Source organism: Narcine bancroftii, chromosome 3 (genome assembly GCF_036971445.1).
Source record: "Narcine bancroftii isolate sNarBan1 chromosome 3, sNarBan1.hap1, whole genome shotgun sequence".
NCBI lineage: Eukaryota > Metazoa > Chordata > Chondrichthyes > Torpediniformes > Narcinidae > Narcine > Narcine bancroftii.
Window position 1 is genome coordinate 86,440,263 of NC_091471.1, and position 25,481 is coordinate 86,465,743.

At 39.5% G+C, this 25,481-nt stretch overlaps 1 protein-coding gene across 6 annotated transcripts in view; it reads left to right on the top strand.

The window, feature by feature from the left end:
• The window catches only part of LOC138757331 (zinc finger SWIM domain-containing protein 6), a 238,162-nt gene that overhangs the window by 199,229 nt on the left and 13,452 nt on the right, over nt 1-25,481 (top strand). For 4 of the 6 annotated variants that reach the window (XM_069924474.1, XM_069924472.1, XM_069924476.1 and 1 more), the window contains 6 exons: nt 1,994-2,173; nt 4,525-4,704; nt 4,935-5,081; nt 8,313-8,441; nt 13,565-13,825; nt 15,444-15,579. In XM_069924474.1, the coding sequence (XP_069780575.1) occupies nt 1,994-2,173; nt 4,525-4,704; nt 4,935-5,081; nt 8,313-8,441; nt 13,565-13,825; nt 15,444-15,579 (1,033 nt within the window). The remainder of the gene's footprint in view (nt 1-1,993; nt 2,174-4,524; nt 4,705-4,934; nt 5,082-8,312; nt 8,442-13,564; nt 13,826-15,443; nt 15,580-25,481) is intronic. The other 2 variants (XM_069924478.1, XM_069924473.1) reach the window with 1 other exon arrangement.

Below are 25,481 nucleotides of genomic sequence, written 5' to 3' on the forward strand. Positions count from 1 at the left end.
GCCTCATGCTCATTCTGGATGGGGGCTGTTCCCTCCGACATTTGACGTGCTAATGTCTCCTGCCTCTTATGCTGCGGAGCCGAGGTATCCTGCACACCCCCTCCTCGGACTCTTACTGTCCATTGGGCTTCGGGCTCGAGTGCCCCTGGGATTCTGGCTGCTATGGACCTGATCCCCTCCCTGGACCCCCTGTCTCCTGACGACTGGTTCCCCGACCACATCTTTACCTCTTTTTGGATTGGCAGTCTTACTGCTGACCGTTTCCCTGGACGAGCCCTGGGTACTCTCCTCAGGTCGTGTCGCCACCACTGCCGTTAGGGTTCCATGTCCACGATCTCCCATTCCATCTTGATCCAATTGGGTTGGGCTGGATTGAGCCTCTCTCTTCACAGTCACCTTACTAGTCATCTTTTGTTGGTTGGCATTTTTCTTTCCCATCCTTGGCAGGTAAGTGATCTAATCTTATTCTCTGTACTTTTTAGTTCTTCTAAATTTGACTTTTGAGCCTCTTCCCCTCTATGGTCTGGGAGCTCCTGGGGTCCATGTCCTCCTCATCATGTGACCTCCTCCTTTATACACTTTGTTTACATGTTTACGCCGTGTACAGTTTTTTTTGCACTCCCAATTAGTGGCAATTCTGCCGTGCCAGCAGGAAAAAGAATCTCATGTGATGTCTGACAATAAATCTGAAAATCGAATTGACATGTGGCCTCATCAGTACCTCCTGAATTTGGAGCAATTGTTACTTTTAACTGGGCAATATTAGCATCATGTGACCTGCACTTTTTCAATCATCAACTAATTATTTAGCTGTTTGTATTTTGTGATGCAGAAATGGAAGGGGAGGGATGGGTTGGGTATTGGAGCATCTCTCACATCCCTTTGGCTCTTTTTGAAATGTGCTGATTCAGCATGGTTTTAATTGTCTGAATCAAAGGCCAAGAAGCTGTAGATTCTCAAAGATTTGAACAGTAGATTGTTTTTAGTTAATAAAAATTGACTTGCCATTGCCCATATGTTCTCACACTCTTGTCATTTCACATGTTTGTAATCAGGCAAAAGCCAATGGAAATAGTGTCTAGAGCCACTATTGTATAAGGATAACTCAAAAATAGTCTTATTTGATGCTAAATGCATTAGTTTACAAATGTGATAAAGGTAGATTAAATTATTCTATATATTTGTCTGCAAAGCTATAGAAAAAAATCTGTTAGAATTCCTTACCAAGTATTTTTGTCCCCCAGTGTTCTGAGCAGGCCCAAAAGAAAGGTCCAGAAATTTGTTCCTTTTTAAATTAAAAAAAAACTGGGCATTTTTTATTCTCAGTCTTCCACCTTAACTTGATATCACTATTGACTGCATTCAAGTTGAGAATTGCCAGGCTGTCTATTGCTAATTCCCTACCAATATCTGGCAGGAAGTTTCAGATGATCATTCAGGCTTAACTCCATTCTTTAGTACTCTTCCCATCTGACTTGCAAATCATAATTCTGCTTGACTCACTACTGATTGGGATGTATATCAAGCCAATGGTGATCTTTCAATCCTGGTGTTTTCATACAGTTTTCCTTTTCCCCATATTATTTCTCAAGTTGATGTTATGAAATGTCAGCAATATATCTTAACCTCCTTCGGAAGCTGCGAAACTGAATTCCTCCAGCATTTCTGTGTGTGCTTTTACTGAAATCGCAGCTTCTTCAGACTTTCGTGTTTCACTTCAGTCTATTTTAATTCTGTTTGTCATTTTTTTTAATAGCCAACTTTAAGTAGGACAGTTTTTAAAACTGTAATCCCATTAATTAAGAATCCTTTATCTTGGGTTTGTTTCAATAGGAAAATGAAAAATTGTGTGTTCTGTGTGATTGAAGTCTTTCTTCAGAGTGATGTTTATTTCATTAATGCTGTTGAATGTTCGTTTATGTGTGTTTTTTTAAAGTGAACAGAGATTTTGTTCCCATCATTTTAATTTGCCTGTCTGCTTTTGGATCTCTAGGTGCCCTGTGGATGTGTATCGTCTTAAATCCTCATTGCAAGCCTGAACAGAAGGGAAGTTGGCTGAAACAGCTCAAGAAATGGAACTGTGTTGATGTTTGTCCCTGGGAAGATGGAAACCATGGAAATGAGCTGCCCAATTTAACCAATGCTCTGCCTCACGGGGCAAATGCCAACCAAGGTGAGGATAAAACGAGAGGAAGCAAACATGGCTTCCTTTCCCTGAAATATAGAAAGTTATGTAGTGATCAGACAGAAATGAACAAAATTTATGAGGCTTGATAAAGTAGGAAAACAATGATGTGGTCTCATTGATACAATAATCCCTCCAAACACAGCACTTCCACCATCTCTCCATTTGAAAAATACCAAGCCTTTCAATTATTTTTACGAAATTGGATGACCTCCCATTTTTCACACTGTGTTCCATCTACCATGTCCTTGTCCATTCAACAATCTTGTTCACATTCCTCTGGCATCTCCCTGCAGCCCACAATGCCACTCGGCTTTGCATCATCAGTAAATTTGATTATATATCAATTGATCCCATCAAGCAAGTTGTTGATGTAGATTGTGCAGAGTTTGGCCCCTGACACTGATCACTCAACATCTCACTTATCCCAACCTCCCAACTTAAAAGTGATCCATTCCCATTTTTTTCTACCCTTTAACTGCCCTGCAAACCATCACGTATATGAGCCTAATACTGCACTCTTATTTTGTTTAATAATCTGTGGTATTGAACCTTATGGAAATCAGCTGTTGTACTACATCAGCTATTTTTTTTTTACTTATTGTTTCTGATTGTTAAAACTTGACTCTCATAGATTTGGGAAATGTAAGTTCTCATTCATAAATCCCTGTTGGCTCTGCAAAATGTTAAATTTTTAAGTATCTTGTTACTGTTTCTTTAATAAATTCTAATTTTTTTTTGCCTACTGTTGTGGCAAGGAGGAAGCAAGAAAAATACTTTCCCTATTTTCTTGTTTTCTTTCTTCCTTAAATATGGGACTTGAGCTCACTTCTTTGCAATTGGTGGGACTGAATTACATTTTTGTAATAATTCGTCCTCAAGGAATTGAGAAATTCCTCCTCAAGCTGAAAATCAAGGGCCACACAAGAATAATGACTCTTTAGATAGGCTCAGGAGATCTGGGGACTCTACAATACAGTTTGTGAGTAATGTAGATGAAAACAATATTATTCTTGTGCGTTTGAGTTATAAGGGTCTTTTAAAATTAAATAAAATTACAAATAATAATAACTATTGAAGACCTTGCTGATTTTGTATTTGTACATTCTGGAGTTTAAAAAGAATGAAATGTGATGGATGAATTTGATTGTTATTGATATGTAGATGGTCCAGCGCTTGGGACATCAATTTGATTTTTTTTTGTAAGATGGAATGACATTATCTTTCACCATCGATGTAAAGCCTTTGCATCTTGTGCAGACTGATTTATGTTGGACTTTGTGGTACTGTGCAATCTGGTGGACTTGCAATGCAGGTTCCACATAAGTAACAGTTATGGAAAAATGCTTACATTTTGAAAGTAATAATTTCAAATGGTTTGTACTGTACAACATTTCTGATTGAATGGAATGCAAGTGTGTGGACATAAGAATTGAATAGTATAGTCCATTCAGCTCCCAGAGCCTGTTTGTACCACCATTCGCTTGGATCTTTACTCATCTTTTATCTCAGCTCAATTTACTGACATTTATTTCATTTTGTATTACACCAGCAATTTTTTAAGCTATTTCAGAAGTAAATCTATTCTAACCATGCATCACAGAGCCTTTTGGAGCAGGAGTTGGGTTTCCATTATCCTTTGTGGGGGGAGAAAGAATGTTATTCAAGTCACTCCGAATTGCCAACCTCTAATTTTAAAATTCTAATTAATTCCAGCATCAAAGGAATTGGTTTATTTTATTGAATTCCTAGCAGTTTAAAGAGATTGGGTGGGTGAACTTGACAATTGAAGAATCCATCATTACAATTATATTTTAGATTCAGACTTTACTGATTTGTGCATCTGAATCCCCCAACTCCCTTTTGCTCCTTTGCCGTTCCTAATCTCTCTGCTTTATGGACATAATTTGATTTTTCCATTCTCTGGTTCAAGGTGAATGGCTTGACAATTCTTTACATTGAATTCCAATTAATATAGTTCATACCTCTTTGAGACTCCAAACTCCCATCTACACAGCTTGGTCTTCATAGAACTTGAATCTGTATTCTGGCTCTCAACATTTGTGTAACACTGATAGAGCTAACTATGCTTTAAGGAAGACGTTACACTTATGCAGTATCCCTCAATGTCCACAGGTTCAGATTACTTCATGAGAAGTTAGTGGAATTATCTGGTATCCAATTTTTCCTCTTCTCTCCCCATCCCCCACCCCCACCACCACTCTTTTGCACTCTATGTATTGAAGAGAACTTAATATTCCACCAGGTGATTTGATGAACATTAAGGCATCAAAAAATATAAGCACGGATAGTACTGATGTACCTTTTTGATTCACTAGCAGAAACTGCAAACAGGCCTCACCGGACTGTGTTCACACGAGCCATTGAAGCATGTGATCTCCACTGGCAGGACAGCCATTTACAGCACATTATTAGCAGTGACCTCTACACAAACTACTGTTACCACGGCGACAGTGAAAATTCACTGTTTGACTCTCACGGGTGGCCCCTATGGCACGGTAAGTGGCTAAACCGGAAAGATATTTGCATGACTTGTCCCTTTGTCCAGTTTCTATGGTATTGGGGAAAAAAATTGGAGGTCTGGACATGAATACAGTGTTTGTTTGAAACTGCTGGTTTATAAATGTGCAATTTCTAATTCCTATCACAAATATTCCTTTGATTCTTTGTCATACAAATTAGTGTATTTTATTTTTGAAAGTTCCTTTACATTTCTTTGGGAGTCTAGAGCATGTTCCTACAGCTTGTGCTCGTGTGGATGCCCTGCGATCTCATGGATATCCTAGAGAAGCCTTGAGACTAGCAATAGCGATTGTCAATACACTGAGGCGACAGCAGCAAAAACAGCTTGAAATGTTCCAGGCACAGAGAAAAGGTAAGTTGAAAATGGCACAATCTTGTAGGCTTCATGAATTGTTCATTTCTCATGTCTGTATCTTGCATGTTGCACTATTTATCTCTCTAGCAACACACAATGTGCTGGAGAAACGCAGTGGGTCAGGCAGCATCCCTGGAAAGCAATAGACAGTCGATGTTTGGAGTTGGAAACTCTTCATCAAAAAAAAGAATAACAAGAACTGGGCAGATGCCAAAATAAAAATGTGGGGGAGGAGCACAGGCTGGCAGCTCTTTTCTTTCCCCTCCCACTTGTACTATTATCTCTTTAGCCTTCCCAATCGCCTTTGCAGTTAACCACATCATCATCTAATCCCTCCCTTCTTACTGTCTGGCTGGTTCCCTTCTTATCTGTTCACGTGTGGCTTCTGAATCAATGTTGTAACTCTTCCTCCCATACCATGGGGTTGTGAACCATGCGTTCGTTTCCAGTCTTCATGCTGCACTCGGCTGTATCGTGCACAATGCCATTACCACATTTTAAATGGTGAATATCTAGATTTACCTCGTTAATATCTTTCTTGTCCCTTCCATTGTCTCCAACAAGGTGCACTACTTGTCTAATGTCAAATATTTGATGGACAGAAGTTTCCTCCAACTAAATTTGGGAAGGCTGAAACCACCTAACTTGACAATTGGTTTATCGCATCTCCCGTCAACCTTCTGAAGGTGAACCAATCCATTCAGTACTTTGCTGTCCTCTCACAAAAATGAGCTTCCTCCCAAATCCACCTCTCATCTTCTATCCAATGAAAATGAAAATTTCTTTGTGTTCATAATCCAAGTTGAGCCAAGTCTGGTTTATTGCCTGATACATCTGTTGGTTGCTGGTCCAGTGGGTTCTAATTTTTAAGGTTAGAACTTGATTTTGAAAGCCCTCACCTGGTGATTTCTATCAGTTCCTACTGAACTCAGAATCATACTGTTACCAATTCTGGCATTTTACTAATTTCCCCTCACTTAATTGCTGTTGACTAAATCTTTGTTGTTGAGGCCACCAGAGGAAATTCCATCTCTCCTCACCCCAACGCTTCCTCCCTTTATTGCTATATTGTCATCTAGGGGCTCCTTTTGACCTATTTTTTAACCAAGCATTTTATCTTTCCGTGTCATATAATGTTCATAGTCATTTGTTTTGGGGGGGCGGGGTGTGGTTTGGTATATTGTATGATATGCCCATAAAAATGTTTCACTAAGTTAAGAGCACAATGTAAATTCTGGTGGTTCTTTTGGAAATTTTATTGAGTATGCCTCCCAATCACAATAGTGGGTTGTATAAAGAAAACTAAGGGGCTAATTGTTAACTTCAGGAAGGGAAAGTCAGAGGTCGACAATCCAGTGATCATTGAGGGATCAGAGGTGGAGAGGGTGAACAATTTAAGTTCTTGGGACTCTATCTCGGAGGATTTTTCCTAGACCCAACACACCAATGGCATCATGAAGAAAGCACGTCATCACCTCTACTTCCTCAAGAATTTGCGGAAGTTTACTATGACACCAGAAACCCTGGCAAATTTCTACAGAGGTGTGCAAAGTATGCCTACCGGCTGCATCACAGTCTGGTATGGGGACACCAATACCCCTGAGCAGAAAGTCCTCCAAAAGGAACATCAAAGGTAAAACTCTCCCCACTATCGATAGCATCTACAGGGAACTCTGCCGTTGGAAAGCAGCTGCAGCAATCATCAGGGATCCAGACCACCAAGCACACACTCTGTTCTCACTGCTGCCATTAGGAAAGAAGTATAGGTGCCACAAGACTCGTACCACCAAGTTCTGGAACAGCTGCTACCCCTCCACCATCAGACTCCTCAACAACAAACTCAATCAGGGACTCATTTAAGGATTCTTTCTTGTGCACTTCATTGATTTAAAAAAAAAATTCTCTTTGTATTCTACAGTCAGTTTGCTTGCATTCATTATCTGTTTACAATTCTTCATTTGTGTACATATTTGCGCTGTGTGGATTTTTTTTTTGCACTACCATTTAGTGGTAATTCTGCTTCACCCGCAGAAAAAATGATCTCTTAAAATATTTCTATTGATTTGTCTACATATTAGTTGCATAAGTTTTATATAATGCCATTCAGAATATGAATCATCAATGATTTATACCTTGTCTTGTATACAATGTTCAAATAAAGTAGAAATTCCCTTATTAAAAACTTCACCTCATATACTAATATTATGACATATTCATTGGTGGTTATCTAATTGAACCAATATCTTCTACTTATAAAGGAAATTTGAAAATAAGAACCCCCCCCCCCCATTCAAATAAACCCCCCCGCCCCAATTCTAATCCTAACCTTCTCTCTAAATATGGTCATCAGTGAATAATATGTAAAGAATCGATTCTCGGCTCCCAGACATTGAACGCAAAACCCCCAGAGCACTGCCATCTAGTATTCAAATTATGATAATAGTCCATGAATGGGCCCCATATCTTGTCAAATTCAATCCTGATCTCTTTAATGTTGTATCTAATTTTCTCCAAACTTAAACAAGACCTATGTCTTGTACCCATTTCATACGAGTTGGTGCTAAGCTTTCTTTCCATTTCATCAAAATTGCTTGTTTGGCCATCAGTGAAGTAAAAACTACTTTTTTGAATTAAGTTCAAGAAAATATTTTTCTCTTGAGAAAAACCAAATAAAGGAATAAAAGTAGCACGGTTCCAATTTAATCCTAAGAATCTTTGATAAAGTTTGGAAGAAGTGTTCACAAAATTCTTTTAGTTTTGAACATTCCCAAAACATATGAATCAAAGAGGCTTCAAAGATTTTACATTTATCACATAATGGATCAACATCAGGATAAAAATGAGACAGTTTAACTTTGTACATATCTATTCTATGTACCATTTTAAAATGTAATAAACAATGTCATGCACAGAATCTCAAGGTTGTATATGATGTCACATATGTAGTCTGACAATAAATCTGAAATCTGAATCAATCCTTTAATTAAGTGAGCATGGATAAACTAGAATTTTATACCAATCTCTTTTGGAAATGAGAGGTCAAATGAAAATCTTTCATTGTATCATGTGTTTAGGTGACAGAATGTACCAATGCAAGGTCAGGTCATTGTGCATGAAAGTATAACCAAGTTGCATTGACAGTACAATAATTTTGCTGAATTAGTAGTTTTAACCAGTTACATGTATCGAGTGAATATTTCCCTCTAAACATTGAGTTTTTTAACAAAGGTATTACAACAATAACCAATCTGGAAGGATGGGTGGGTCACCCATTGGACCCTATTGGCTGTCTCTTCAGCACTCTAATGGACACCTGCAGAGTGGATGATGAAAATTCTGGATATTCCGAATTCACAGGTATGTAGAACTGCAGTTTGTTGCCTCATCCCAGACAGAATACAACTTTTTGGGATGAGTATCCATTGTGGTCTGCAGTATAATAGATGTGAAGCAAGTAAGAGTGAATTAATCCCCAGGACCTGACAAGATATTCCCTCAGACCTTGAGGGAGGCTAGTGTAGAAATTACAGGTGTTCTGACAGAAATATTTAAAATGTCCTTAGCCACAGGATTGGAAGGTAGCTCATGTTCCGTTGTTTTAAAAAGACTCCAAAAGTAACCCTGGAAATCATAGGCCAATGAGCCTGACATCAGATATACAATTATTTGAGTTGCCAGGAACTAATTAGGGATAGTCAACATGGCTTTGTGCGTGGCAGGTCATCGTGTTACCCAATCTTAAAGTTTTTTGAGGGGATAACTAGGAAACTTGAGGGGGGAGTAGAGATTGTCTACATGGACTTTAGTAAAGCCTTTGACAAAGTCCAAAGGAGAGGTTAGTCAGGAAGGTTCAGACACTAGGTATTCATGGTGAAGTAGTGAACTGGATTCGACAATGCCTGGACGGGAAAAGCCGGAGAGTAGTGGTGTCTGATTGCTTCTCACACTGGAGGTCTGTGACTAGTGGTGTGCCTCAGGATTGGTGCAGGAACTATTGTTGTTTGTTTGTCATCTATATCAATGATCTGGATGATAGCAAGTTTGCAGATGACACCAAGATTGGAGGTGTCGTGGACAGCGAAGATGGTTTTCAAAGCTTGCTGAGGGATCTGGACGGGCTGAAAAATGGTAGATGGAATTTAATGCACACAAGTGTGAGGTGTGGCATTTTGAAAGGACAGACCAAGAAAGGACATGTATAGTAAATGGTAGGGCATTGGGGAGTGTGTTAGAACAGAGGGCTCTGGGAATACAGTTACATAATTCCCTGAAAGTGGCATCACAGTTGGATAGGGTTGTAAAGTGAGCTTTTGGCATATTGGCCTTCATAAATCAAAGTGTTGAGCATAGGAGTTGGAATGTTAAGGTAAAGTTGGACAAGACATTGATGAGGCCATATTTGAAGTATTGTATGCAGTTTTGGTCACCTAACTACAGGAAAGATATCAATAAGTTAGAAAGAGTGCAGAGAAGATTTACCAGGATGTTCCTTGGACTTCAGGAACTGAGTTACAGGGAAAAGTTAAACAGGTTAAGACTTAATTCCCTGGAGCATAGAAGAATGAGGGGAGATTTGATTGAGGTATTTAAAATAATGAGGGGATAGACCGAGTAAATGTATATAGGCTTTTTTCCACTGAGGCTAGGTGAGATACAAACCAAAAGACTTGTTAAGAATGAAAGGGGAACATTAGAGGGAACCTCTTCACACAAAGAGTAGGGGGAGTGTGGAATGAGCTCCCAACTGAAGTTGTGAATCGGGCTCAATTTTAATATTTAGGGAGGCACTTGGATGGGAGAGGTTTGGAGGGCTATGAACTGGGTGCATGTCAGTAGAACTAGGCAAAAGAAATTATTCGGCACACTAGAATGACAGAAGGGGTTGGTTTCTGTGCTGTAAAGTTCTATGAAAAAAATTGTGCACAGCTGATGTAACAATTTCATTTTGGGGTTTAAGCAGGGTTCTGCAGAACTAATGAACTCCACTAAGATCTTTTCAGATCTTATTATCATGGGTGCTGCTGACCCATTACACTTTGACTATTTTATTAAAATCATGTATCCTGGAATGTGTAATTCCTAATCTTGGCCACTGTCTCAATAAGGATTACACAATCAAATACCTTTGATTAATTCCTCTAGTTTGTAGTGAATGATTTGTGAATTTTGATAGAATGACTTGAATGTTTGACATAATTTCTGACGCACAGTTCTAGATTTTTATCTAAAATACTACTGATCTTTACCATATTGGCTTTTCTCTCTGCCTGATGGTCTGTGTTTTAATGTTCCTGTCCCACCAGTTGGATTCGCCAATATGCTGGTACCCACAAGATTAAAGTGAAATACTGGTGCTTGTGCCCCCAAAAATTTAAATCAAGACTGGCAGTTAATTGCAGTTAGCACAGCTGATCAATGCAAAAACAAAGCAACACAAGTTTCTTTAAAGCATCACTCATGTTTAACAGAAAGTTTGCATATTGGCTACTGATCTACATGTTCTCCACACTTGTGAGGATCTTCAAGTTCTACGTGTTATCAAGCCACTCAGTAGGCTGAGGAATGGGGCAGAACAAACTCTCCTGGAGAACTGCTTAAAAAAAACAATTTTGGCTGATGGGGCAATCCATTCTCCTAGCTTTGCTAACTTGTTTAAAAAGGCCCTTTATTTTAAAAAAAAGTGTGAAAAACAAATGAGTGTTAAATGTTTAAACATATAAATACACAGGTAAATGCATTTAACTGACCATTAATTTGAAACAATGTAAAATTATTACTGTTTAGCAGTCCAATTAAAGCTATTTTTAAGTTGCAATTTTTATAAATATCCCAGTAACCTGCCTCATTCAACACTCTCTTCGCTTTACTTGAAATCTCAAATTTGTTTATTCCTATAACTATTCATGTATGACTGGTGAACTTGCCCAGTGATTGTTACCATTTTGTTTGTGTTTAGTAGCCCATGTGATCAGACTCTCCCAGCAGAAAGTCATTGGTGGTTTGTTATATCTTTTTCATATGGATACCAACAACTAGATCCTTCCCTGCCACTTTCAAACTCTTTATCTAGTAATAGGGAGATGTCTTAACAATGGCACAGAGCAGGGAACAGTTTGGGCCTGTTTCTAGTGGTCAGCACTTAACTATAGATCCCCAAGTATCATCATTGCTTTCTGCAGACCTATTTGCCTGTCCTTCTCTCATTGTTATCATCCATTGGATAAAAGCAGAAGACTTGGGCTCCTTCCACTCTATCTGTAGTCCCTGTATCTAGCTGAATGTTCCTGCCCTTGACTTCTAACCAAAACTAAACCTAGGTGCATCTCTGTCTTATGAATTAAAATATGCAAGCCCTAAAGGATCTTTAGAAACTTTCACATTCTTATCTGTTATCTTTTATGTGCTGCTGTACTCTGTGTGGTTGACGAGCTGGACTGTGGCTCTCAATACATACGATAATGAAATTGAACTTAAATTTGTCAGAATGATTTTGCTACCCTTCCCTAGTCACACCCCTGATTGTGGCCCAATACCTGAGCTGAAGTTCCCCCATGCTCTCACTGGTGAAGCACATTGATCAATTTATTTTGTTTATCAATGTTTTTGTTCGATTACTTGGTTTATCAAGTTCAAATTAATAATTTTTTAAAAATTGTAGATTGGTAATTTCAAATTTTTATGGCTTCACTCATAAGCAAGTGTTAAAAGGCAAGAAGGGATAGATATCTCTATATTGCTGTATTGAATTCCCACTCATGGATTTAAGCTTCATGCTCTGAGTACAATATGCTTGGTTTAAGGTGAAGTTTGTGCTTGTGGTCTTCAGAATTTCTAACCTGCAGAATTAACAGAGAAGCACTTGTATTTGTATGGTAGAATGCACCACCTCAAAATGCCCTGAAGTGCTTTACAACCAATAAAGTACTTCTGAAATACAGTAACTGTTGTGTGAGAGAGCTGCTGTTAAATTAAAAGATCAGACAGGAGCTATTTTTATACAGGCCTTCTGGGCAACTCAGCTGGGTACAGAAACTATAGACACAGTGGTGGGAGGCCAAGTCTTCTGTGTTATCCAGTGGGCCTGAATAACTTGTGTTCAGATGGTGGGGGGGGGGGTGTTAATGATGGTTACAGGCAAAAAAAAATCATGGTTGGTGTTGAAAATTAATCTTGTCTTCTGTGCATTGCTTTGTCAAACTATTTTGTTGTGAGAGCCTACTGTCAGGGTTACACTTTTGTAGGGATATGACTGAGTGCACTTGTTTTCTTTACCCTATGGGATCCCTCTGGTGGCCTGACCAAGGAATGACTAATCAGAGCCCCTCAGATCGAGATGGCTAAGCTGTTGGCAATAGTTCAGTATTCTCCCCTCCCCCCACCACTCCTCTGCCACATGCTCCCAGGTAATAAAATCTGTTTCTGTTTTGTCTCAGTTCTCCATCACAATTTTATGTCTTAGTGAGCTGGGATCGCTAATAGCTGATCAAAATGATTTGTATTAAGTTTAGCCAATTGTAGGGTCCGAACAATGGAATTGGTGTGGAGACTTCATGGCCTGTGCTTTATGATAATTTTAGTGGGTGCAGTTTTACTCTTGGTAGCAATCATGAAGCATTTACAATGTCCTCTGACAGTTCTGTTCTAAATGCTTTTTCCTGAGCCACATCATTTTCCTGGTTCCTCCAGGCTGCTTGAAGGCTTGTAAGTAGCTAACTGGCAGTACAGAAACTTGTTTGGATGAATGATGGTGCTATGAAGTCATACAGCACAGAACCAGGCCCTTCTGCTATGTTTATTCCAACCTTGTTGATAAATTAATCCCACTTATCAGCATACTATGTTTTCATGATTCAAGTGCTTGACCAGATTGGCTTAAAAATTGTATCTGCCTCCACACCCTTCTTAGGTAGTACATTCTTAATTTTTACCATCCAATGAGTCAAAAAATTCTTCCCTGGATTTCCCTTGAAACTTCTCACTCCTCATCTGGTCTTAAACACCGCTATCGGGAAGCATTTCTTATTATTCTATCAATGTTTCTCATAATTTTCTATACCTATATCAGATTTACCTTCAATGAAAAGAAACTCAGTCTATTCCAGTATCTGTTCATGACTGAAGCATTCCATTCCCACCAACAACCAAGTGATTCTCCTCTGAACGCTCTTCAGTTAAATTATATTTTCCTGTACTATGATCTTCAAATCGTTCTCCATTTGATCTGGAGCAGCATTTCACCAATATGCATCTGATTGCAATTTTCAAAATTTAAACTGAGCTGTATTTACTCCCTTTACTGTTGGAGGTGCTCAATCAGAATCCCAGAATATTGAGACCAAGAGTTGGAGCTATGTAACTGTGGCTGAGATGAGATGGCTTGGTTCCACATTTCAATAATTTGTTGTGTCTGTATTTTAAATGGATATTGCTTCATCCAAAATATTGTACAATTATGTGTACCTGTGCTTTTATTCTCACAGAAACAATGGGGCAGATGAAGTTGCTTGAATTTCAGCATCTACCGGCACACAAGTTCCTGGAGGATGGAGAATCCTATTTAACGTTAGCTGTTGAAATAGCCTTGATTGGATTAGGTCAGCAGCGAATAATGCCGGATGGCTTGTATGCACAGGAGAAGGTGTGTCGCAATGAGGAACAACTGATTGCAAAACTGCAGGAGATAGAATTAGATGACATGTTGGTGAAAATTTTTCGAAAACAAGCTGTCTTCCTGTTAGAAGGTAACTTTAAATAGGCTGAACTTGTTTTTATGGCTGCTGCTTTGCTTTCTATGTACTTCATATTTTATTTTAATCTGTTTGCTAAACTATCTTAGTATTACATCTTGGCATCATTTTTGGCAATGGGGAATGTTGCTGGGTAAATTGTAGAAATTGTATGTCTTCCCTTTATAATGTGTTTCTGATGGTACAGAAATTTAGCATACAAATGATAGCATTTGAATTTTTTAAAAGTGTGAAATTTCCATTTGGAAATGAATTAACAAACAATTTTCAGAACTGCAGAAATTAGTCCTTGAATTCTCAAGACCGCTTTAAATTTATGTTGGGTCATTTAACTGGTACTTGAGTCAATATCCTAATGTATCATCCAAACTTTATCTAAAGCTCGTCCAGTTTCTATTTTCCAGAAGTAAATGTTTGCCATGCAATTTAACTTTGTTCAAATATCCTTGGCATGCAGTGATGTCAGATGAATAAAACTATTGTTTGCTATCTAGGAAAGGACTTTAACCTGGTTTGTCTCAGTCATAAAAACCATGGAGAATTGTAAGGGTGAGCATTGGCTCCCATACCATCTACCAGCATCAGACATTCTCCCATAAGCATAGCAGATGTAATGAAGTATCCCACATAAATGGTCTCCAGGGTTAGTGGGAGAAATGGAATGCACAGCATTTTGGAAATAATACCTGGATGCTGATAATGAAAGAACTTGGCATTAATATTTTATAAAACTCAATGAATTCTTAGTGTTTTTCAATTAAGTGCTATTTTAAAGTTATAATCCCAGAAATGTGACTGTCAATTTGTTCACAATGAGATCCTACAAACTGCATTGATATAATGACCAGATAATTTATATAAATAATTTTAGAAGAGAATTAAACATTAGCTAAGCCACTGGGGAGAAACCTTCTGTTCCTCTTAAATTAGTGGCTTTGGATCTTTTTATGTTCACCTGAAAATATAATCTGATCAAAAATGAGAGAGTGCAACTTGCCTGAAAGATGGCACCTCCAGTGTTTCACTCTCTCAGTATAACATTTGACAGGTCTGTTTGAACTGGTTTATGGGGTAAACTTATAGATTGAATTCTTTGGCTTGGCTTTGCGGACGAAGATTTATGGAGTTGTAATGTCCACGTCAGCTGCAGGCTCGTTTGTGGCTGACAAGTCTGATGCGGGACAGGCAGACACGGTTGCAGCGGTTGCAAGGGAAAATTGGTTGGTTAAGCTCCTGATAAATGCTCTGTGTCCAAAAGACTATGATTTGGGTGGGGTGGGAGAATCATAGTTTGCAGAATTTTTTTTCCTTTATTTTCATAAAATATTGTTGAAATAGAGATTTGATTGATTCAGCAGAGATGCAATACCTAACCCCTGCTTGATTACTAGACAACTGCATTTTCCAGTTATTAGCTTAAACAAGTAAGATATAATTCTATTAACCTTCACCATCTAAACTAGTAGTTTCCAAATGTTTTGTGAATACCTTCCCAAGGGTAACCCAAGGTTTGGATTGTGTGCAGTTCTGGAAACTGCAGATGAACGTAAATAGCATTTTATTTTAATATGTTAGGACAGTCATCATGGGTGACATTTTCTGTCTTCTATAGGTGGGCCCTACAGTGGGCTGGGTGAAATAATCTACCGAGAGAGTGTTCCAATGCACACATTTGCTAAGTATCTCTTTACATCTCTCCTACCTCATGATGCTGAACTGGCCTACAAGATTGCACTGAGAGCAATGCGGTGAGTATTGGTCATCGCTGCAGACCAATTTTTTTTTGCATTGCTAGCATATTTACATAATTAGTCAATCTTGGAGAACACTTTTGTGTCCACGTTACAGTCAAGTGACTGGCTGTAGTAAAGAAAAAGAGAATGTTGTTCTTGCATCTCTGAATTCCAGTCTTTGTGTCAGGTCTGATGTGTGATTGCAGCATTGTAGGATCTGGTTATGTCTGAGTTGGATTGTCGGCAGTTTTAGAGTATTTAATGACAAACTGGCTTTAACTGAAATATTCATGACTTCTGAAAATGAGATTTTAGTGAATGCATGAATAATAAAGTTGCTGTAATAGATTTCATCTAAATGTCAGGATGGCTGTGGTTAAAATTGCCCTAATTTTCACCCATACCCCTTTTCCACTAACCCATCATTCAGGCTGAAAGGCATTGACAAACTGTCATTTATGGTCAGCTGTGTAGCTAAATGCTGATGAACTGATTATTTTATTGGTACAGTGACTATTCACCAGAAAACAGTGAAGATTGAAATCTTCACCATCTGCATTGAATAACAAAGCAGATGAATGAGAAGATTGAGTCCCAGATGTTTTCCTTCTGATCAGGACAACAGTAAAGGCACTAGCTTAGGAAACCCAGATATCTTTGAATTTATTTCCTGGTTAGATATGCATCCAGCAACTTCATTCACTGTGCAGCAGCCATTTCCACATCTGCCAGTGGAAATTATTAAAGACTTGACATGTCATCTGCCTCTTACAATAAAAAGAGGAGCAACCCCACCGTAAAACGGTGGATGCCTAATTGGACATTGAGTTGCTTCAGGATTCTTTTTCTTTCTCCAGCTTTGCCTGTGAGCATCGATGGCAGAGGTTGGAGCAATTCCCTCCTATGTTCCAATGAATGTAGACCCAAACTATCTAGCCTCTTAATAGAACAATCATCTCATCAGGTCTGGCACACTGACCTCTTCCTTGCCGAGGCCAGTTGACAGCTCTCAGACACCTCTTATGTCCCCCTCCCACAGGACCCCACCACTACATTTCAAGCCACTGTCTCCAACACTATATCCAGCCTCATCACCTCTGTCACCTCCCCTCCATAACCACCAACCTTATTCTCCCATCCCACAATTTCTACCTTCAACCCAAGATGCACAAACCCAACCATCCAGGCAGGCCCTTTGTTTCTGCCCACTCTTTCTCCACCAATCTAGTTTTTTCCTGACTCTATCTTTTCTCCCCTGGTCCAACCCTTCCTCACCTCCATTCATGACACCTCACACGCCCTCCATCTCTTCAATGACTTCAGATCCCCTGATCCAGACCACCTCATCTTCACAATGGATGTCCAATCCCTTTGTACCTCTTTCTGCCACACAAAAGGTCTGAAAGTACTTTGCTTCTTCCTGGACCTAAGACCCGACCAGTCACCCTCTACCACCACCTTCCTCTGCCTGGCAGAACTTATCCTCACTCTCAATCATTTTAACTCATCTCATTTCCTCCAAATCAAAGGAGTAGCCATGAGTCCCTCCATGGGTCCCAACTACACCTGTTGTTTGTGGAGAAATCCATTGCTACAAGTTACACAGGCAAGACCCCTCAACCTCCAGTACGTTGACGACTACATCAGGGCTGCCTTATGCACCCATGATGACTTTGTCAACTTCATCCATTTCATGTCCAACTTCCACCGTGTTCTCAAACTCACCTGGTCCATCTCTGATAACACTCCCCTTCTTGGATCTTTCTGTCTCCAGCTCTGGAGACAAGCTTTCATCCAATATATACTGCACATGCTGTAACTCCCACAAATACCTGGACTACACTTCCTCACACCTTGTCCCTTACAAAAATTCCATCCCCTTCTCTTAATTTCTTCATCTCCGCTGCATCTGTTCCCAAGATGAAGTCTTCCAGTCCAGATCTGCCAAAATATATGCCTTTCTCTCCACCACTATCAACTCAGCCCTCACCCGTATAACCATATCCATATAACCATTTACGGAGTGGAAACAGGCCATGTTGGCCTTTCGAATCCGCACTGGTCCAGACATAAGTATAGAATTCCCCTCATCCTCACCTCACCTATCAACCTACCAGCCTCTGCATCTAACACATTATCTGTCGGAATTTCTGGCACTTACTATCGGATCCTACCACCAGACACATTTTTTCCTTCTCCTCCCTCCGTGATTCTCTCATGCATTCATCCTTCCCCTCCCATTGCCCCCCACGGCACCTTCCCCTGTGCCCACAGAAGGTGCAGCACTTGCATCCACACCTCCTCCCTCACCACGGACCAGGGCCGCAAACAGGCCTTTCAAGAAAAGCAATACTTCATTTGTATATCTACAGGACTTATTTACTGCATCTGGTGCTCCCTTTGTGGCATTCTCTCCACTGGAGCAACCAGTTGCTGAATGGGAAATCGTTTCATTGAGCTCCTCATCTCTGTCCACAACAACAACAATATCCAAATAGCTAACCATTTCAATTCCAAGACTCGCATGTCTGTCCATGCCTTTGTGTACTACCCAACCCAAACCACCCAGAGATTGGAGGAACAGAATCTTATTTTACATCTGAGTGCTCTTCAGCCAGATGATATTAACATTAGTTCTTTTTACACCACTGGCTAAGTGGTGACCCTACTTGTATTCCCGGTGAAATTCCCAGGAATGCAGGACCTCCAGGGCTTTTCACACCATGGTCCAAATTCCTGGGAAGAATTTGACCTCCCTGGCAATTTAGGGGGGTCCCACCCCCAACCAATGGTGCTTTATGCACTCACAGGAGTAAGATTAAGTTAAACCCCCCCCCCCCAGTCCATTGGTTTGCTCCCTACCTCCCTCTCCTCCAGCTGCCCATCAGTCTGTTGCTCGGCTCCCCACCCCCACCCCCCACACTTCAGGGCTGCTTCAGCACTGCGACAGCAGCACAATGCGGGATGAATGGCCGTCTTCATTTCCCATAATCCCTCATGCAGTTGGAACCACTCTGAGAAATACAAAGCGGTTCCAGCTGCGTGAGGGATTATGGATAACCAGGACGGCCATTCATCCTGCATTGTCCTGCCGTCGTGATGTGCCAAAGTGACCTGCTGTTGTCAGGAGGATGAATCTTTTAATTTTATCACCTATGTAATGCAGCACATAAGCACTGACGTCATGAGGCTTCCCCTGCTTGGTCATTTGCCTTTTCACATCGCAGGAAGAGGGTGGACTTGGAAAATTACCCATGTCTGTGGCCCTGTAACTGTTCAAAATTCCCAGGGTGACCTTTTCACACCATAGGTTCATGGGAGTGTTCCTGGGAAAATTTCCCAGGAATCTTCATTTTACACTGCGGTATGAAAATGCACTTTTCTGCTTTCTACTAACCAGCTTGCCTTTTCTTTCCCCTCCCCCTTTCCAGTTCTCCCCTTCCTTCCCCCTTACCCACCTATTCCTCCTCCCCCTTATTGCTGCTGTTCCCTCCTTCCTTTTTCCACCTACCATCTCCTGTGTTTGCCATGCCCCCCAACTCTTTGTTTAGACGCCTGCCGGAATTTTCTCATACCTCGATGAAGGGTTTAAGCCCGAAACATTGGTTATGCATTCTTACCTACGTAAAGGGCACTGGCCTGCTGAGCTTCTCTGTTTTGTGTTTTTACTTCCCTTCATTGTCATGTCATGTAAAAATGCAGCATGCTAAAGATGTATTTATTCCAATTATGTCCCTACCAGTTTTCAATCCACGCTAAAACATTCCCTCTAATACTTTAGACTCTATGCATCAGCCTTTGTGGCACCTTGTCAAATGGCCTCTACATTCCTTTCAACTCCTTTGCCAGTCAAATATTTATCAGTCTCTTCTTTGAAAATGTTCAATAGTTTTGGCCTCATGGGAGAGAATTTAAACAAATTGTGCAGCACCAAGAAGAAAGTCCTCCTCTGCTCCAACTATGATAAAATTTTCCTACCCAAATTTAAATGTTTCCACAGGATCACCTCTCATTCTTCTAAATTTGACCGAATATACGTCTGGCCTGTTTTATCTTTCCTGCATCAACCCCTTTGTCCCAGGAATCAACCTAGTGAACCAATACAAATGTATAATTTCATAAATATGGAGACCAACTTTGTACAGAGTCTAATTGGTACCTGCAAAGTTGACCAAAACTTCCCTACTTGTATAGCCTGTACCCTTAGTAATCAAAGCTGTGACTCCATTAGTTTCCTTAATTATTTACTGTACATGTATGCTAAGTTTTCTTTTCACCTTCTCACATTTGCAGCAACCTTGTTGTCTTTCTCTTTTTAAACAATTTTGCTTTTTTCATTTTCTATGGAATTGGATACCATTACTTTTTCCCAAACTGTATCCCAGTTTCATTGCCTCTCATTTATCTCTTTGTAAACACCATTTGTTAATCCAGTTCACTATCCATACCAGTTTACTATCCCCAACCCTACATGCTCTTGTATTGTGTGGTAGCCTTTTATGTGGTACCTAATTGAATGCTTTCTGAAAAACTTCATCTACTAGATCCCCCTTTTATCTAAAAGCGAGTACAGATCTGAAGCAAAGTGGTTAATTTTTTTTTAAACTACCCTCTGAGTGGCAAGCAAGGTATTTGGAAATAGTCATTAGATTCTGGCCTTGAAAGCAACATCCATATTCTGTGAATGAATAATAAAAAAAAATTTCCAGTCTTGAGTCGAGTACCTGCCCCCAAGCCGTTTTTAAGGAGATAATGGATCTTTTCTTACTCACAACCTCCCTGTGGATGATTTCCAACAAATTGAGGATTGCTTCATCAACTTGACATAAATGCTGTGGGTGCAGGGAGATATTTATGGCATGAGATAATACTCTCTCTGGTGTGCAAGGCAAAACTGCGTTGGTCCATCTGTGCAGCGTGAAATTTATTTTCAAGCATTTGATTGAACATTGTCCTCAAAATAATAAATTTCCATTATCATGTTATCAACCTTTGTGCAAATAAATAGGGGAATTTTGGTGGTGCGACACCATATTCTTCTGGCCTGGGATTGCTGATCACCCAAACTGTAGACAAGATTGTTTCAGCTCGATTTTCCTCTGGGATCCACCAGATTCAAACTCCCTTGTGTATCTTAGCAGCTTGGAAACTAATGAGGCCCCTATCCATGGACTCACCAATTATTAGAGCTAATGGGTCCAGGGAACAGCGGCACATGCAGAGAAATTATGAGCCCAGTTCAGGCATGAATGCCATTAGATCCATGCAGATCTGAAAGGAGGATTGGTCTGATTAATAGCTTCACTGCAGATGGCGAACATCCACAGATTCTGAAGATGTGAGACTCATCATAAGCATGTGATGTGCATGTGAAGGATGATGGCTGTTGGTATCTGGTCAGACATAGCAGAGTTCAGCTCACTTTCTGCCATCTCAATTTGGGTGAAGTGGTTGGAGGTGGGAGGAAACTGGAGCCCTCGGAGAAAACCCACACAGTCATGGGGAGAACATATAAAATCCTGACAGGCAGCACAAGATTTGAACCCCAGACCCGATCACTGGTGCTGTAAAGACGTGGCACTATCCACTACGTCAACCGTGTCAGAGAATTACAACAACAATAAATGTTGTGGTGACAATGGAGTTTTAAAACAATGAAAGGTCATGCCAACACCTGTCTCAGTAACTAGAATAGAATTGTTACAGTACATGAGGCAGCCTTTTGGTCTGTTGCTGCAATGTTTTGTGTGCACAGAATTTCTTCCCTCTCCCTACGTGTGTCAAAAGCTACCATTGGGGTACAATTTTCCCACACTGCCAGTTTGTAATTTATTTTTGGTTGTTGTTTTTATCACTCATGAATCCTATAAGGGGATATTTAGAATTGAAAGCTAGGTACCATTATTTGTTATCAAAATAAAATCTTGCATCAGTAATTTAATTTTTTGCCTGCACTGTTTACCCCAGTGCATTAAGATTGTAAAGAAAGAAAACATGCTTAAATATTTACTAATAAAGCCCGTGCCTAAATAATTTAAAATGAAGCATTCCAGAATTCATATTGAAAGTGTTCTTGTAACATCTGGTTAGATTTCAAGGAGAGCTATATTGTATTTTAAATCAGAAGCCAAAATATTGTTGGACTGCGCTGGTGGAAATAGTTGCTTTAATTATTTTTTTTAAATCTGCTTTATTTGAAAAGATCCAGATGTTTTTTGAAGCTCAAGCATTTTTCTGCTGGATATTGATGTCATTTCTGAAAAAGGCCTAACTGCAAATTAAATGGTGGTGGTCTTTTAATGAGAGGGTTTGGAGGGCATTAGAACACAATTTTGACTTTATAAAATTATACATGTATGAATAATGGAAGCAATCCATCAAAGATGCATCAAATGTAGAATTTCTCACTGCTGTCAAACTGTCTTGTATTAACATTAAATGCTTGGAAACTGTTGACTGCATTTGTTTTTTTGGAGTTACTTGTTTAATGCAACCATGAATTATCCTGACCTTGGCCAACTATCATACCAGAAGATTGTGGGGAGAAAATTTTGGAACAATAATTGGACTGAGCATTTGATGTGGTTGGCTGTGGATTCTGGTGCAGTGTGACTATTTTAGACAAATTGCATCAGGGCTTTTTCATCATTTATTTGTATATTATAGGTTTTGTATTTGTGTTTTTGTCTCGTGTTTATGTACTTTTTTTCTGAAATTAACAGAGCAGAAAAAAGAGCAAGTCAGAGGACAGAGGTGTTTCCATAATATGCTAATTATCCATTATAAATAAGCTAGATAAAATTTAATGGGAATAAGCCTCTACAATAACTTTAATACAGATGGCTAGTCCTTATCTGCTCTAAGGAGGACAGAGTTCTACATCAAAACTTGAAAGGCTGAAAGGAAGTGTTCATGGTACAAACAAACAATTGTTTGAATTCAAGAAGGGGCCAGGCCGATGAAGTGAAGGTGCTGACCAGAATCAGAACTAGGCTGTTGTATTTTTCATCTCTGGGTGTGACAATACCTTACCACCCTCTGAAAAAGATCAAGGAAGGGAATATTTCAAGGTCACCTTAACCAGTTAACCACATGGGTGGGATTTGTTGCTGACAAGCAAGCAAAGTACAGTATTAAACTTAGCGTCTCGTTCTCAACAATTCTAATTGAGAGGATTTTTTTCAAACTGCACTTATGCAGGCCAGAACTGGATTAAACAAGAAATTCATTGGCGACAAACTGAGTTCAAACCTGAACTTTTGAGGGTGATGATTATTTTTTATTTTAGAAGTGGTATCTCTTATTTGCAAAGGCTACCAGAGCAACAGATTGATGTTCTTTGATTTATTCATCCCCAGTAAAGGAGGCCTAACTTTTGGATATGATCCACTACCTCTCCACATGCCATCCTGAGATTCTATTCTCTACCTTTCCTGGATGTGTGTCTGAAATGCTCAGGACAATGAGGAAATAATCATTTTTGTTTAAATTTCGGATAGAGTTTAATCTACTGTTTGGAGGAAAGGAAATAAAATTTAATTTCCCCAAACGAGCACTGGCAATTTGTCATTGTGGTAGAACCCTTTCCAACAGAGCATTTAACCTTCTGACAGAAATGAATGAGACAGTTTTGCTTTTAATTTAATAAAAATGAGTTATCATTATGTTCAACAATAATCTTTAATTGTCCACATTAGCAAATGAATCAGTATCAATGTTTATGGTATAAAGAGAGGTCATTTGGGTCTATGCCTTCCAAAAAAGGATCTCTTTAAGTTGCCCCAACTTCTCTGCCCTGTTTTTCAGATAATTAAATATAATGCAAATTTCTACCGTAACATCTATGTGTTACATAGGCATTATGTTCCAATACCCTTTGCTGTAAAATGCTTTCCACATCTCTCTATTTGCTTTTGCCAATTAATATTCCTTAGTTGTTAGCCTCTGTTGGAGAAGTAAATCATTACTGTTTACCAACTCTAGGCCTTCCATATCTGATATATAGGTATTCCCTGACTTGCAACATAATTAGGTCCAAAGGATTGGTCATATCTCAAAATGGACATGTCAGAATTTTGCCCGTGCACGTGGAGCACTGAAGTCTTAAAACAAACTTTTTAATCAATTTTTTTTATCGTAGATTTGAAGATAACTTAAAGCTTCCTGAATTTGTCGATCAACCTTGTTGAATCTCTTCATATTCTGGTCCATGCTTGCCTTGTTAGTCAGCGTCCCAGGGTCCAAAGGCTGGGTGTGGCCATTTTGATTTCTGTGCGCATGCACGAGGCTTTGGTTGGTGCAAGCATGGTGGGTTCGTGTATTGTGGTTCGGTTGGCGCATGCACGAGAGTTAAGTGCCCTAGCAATATTGAATTTTCACCCTTAACACCAACCGAACTCCAATATGCGAACCCGCTGTGCATGCACCAACAGAACACTTTGCTTTTGGCTCTTACATGCCCTGTATCCCTGTTGTACTTTGTCAAATACAACATAATCTGTGTAAATTTTATATGTTTTCTTTATTACATTTTGGGTTGAATGTGCGGATGGATGGAAGTCACGTCTGGGAGTCCCTGTATTTCAATTACATCTCCAGTCAGTCCAAAGAAAAAAAAAATTTTGCCCAGTTGATCTTTAAGTATGGCAACAATTCACCATCCTGGCAATTGCTTATTGAATCTCCTCTGTGCTCACTGGTATTTTTTGCATTATGAACTCCAGTGTGGTGACTCGAATTGTAGTGCACGTCATTCCATTCATGACCTGATGTATTTTATGCTCTGTTAATGTAGTAGTTAGTACATCGCTGTTAACAGCAACTCTTGTTTGAACCCAGCACTGTCAGTAAGGAGTTTATACATTCTCCTCATGCCCTCTGGGTGCGCTGGTTTCCTCTGGTGTTCCAAAGGCATACTGTACAAGGTTAGTAGGTTAATTGATCACACGGGTGTATTTGGGTGGCATGAGCCGGAAGGACCTGTTACCGTGCTTTATCTCCAAATTTAAACATTTTTTAAAAATTAATTTAAATCATGGCCTTCCTGCTTGTGCATTCAAGATCTTGCTGAAGAAAGGCGTGGATTCCATTAGCCTCCTTGACCACTTTGTTTACTTGTCCCACTACCTCTGGGGATATACTCCACAATCTGCTTACCCATCAAATATCTTGCTATACTAACATTTATCATAAATTTATTCACCTTGTTCGTTTTTCCTGAATGCTTTACACCAATTAATTAATTCTATTTGATCTGGAATTTTCTGTTTACCATGAATTATATTGACAATTTTGGTATCACTAGACCCTCAAGCCTAAATTATTTGCATGTAATCTTGAAACCTAGGGATATTGTACAGTTTTATGGATCTCTACAGCACCAAGCTCCATAGTTTCTGAACCTCTGCTGAGCCAGTTTATAATCCAGTTTGCACTTTCCCTTGGCTTCTATGGGCTTTTGTTACCCGAATCAATCTTTCATGTGGAGTTTCATCATGTATCTTGCTCACATCCAGTTGTGTAATCCTCATTGAACCTGCCTGTTGTCTCTCTCCTAAGTTTAATTAAGGACAATTAGCATGGATTGGTTAAAGGAAATCTTAATCTGAATAACGATTGTTTTTATTTAAGTGATGGCTTGTGCAATCCCTCTTTTAAGCCCTCAATAGCTATTAGGCTCCCTATAGCAGAGTTAATTACTCAGGCTTCCTTTTTATCATCGTTTGAACAAAGTGCCACATTAGTGGTCTTCCATATTTCAAGCTGTAGTATCAAAAAGCATTAGAAAATAAGAAATCTGCACTATTTCCTTTATTCTTTCAAAACCTGAGTATCCATTGCATTCAGACCTGGTGATTTATCCACTTTGAAAGCTGCTGGATCCTTTTAATGTGGCTGTTCTCACATTTGCTATTTTC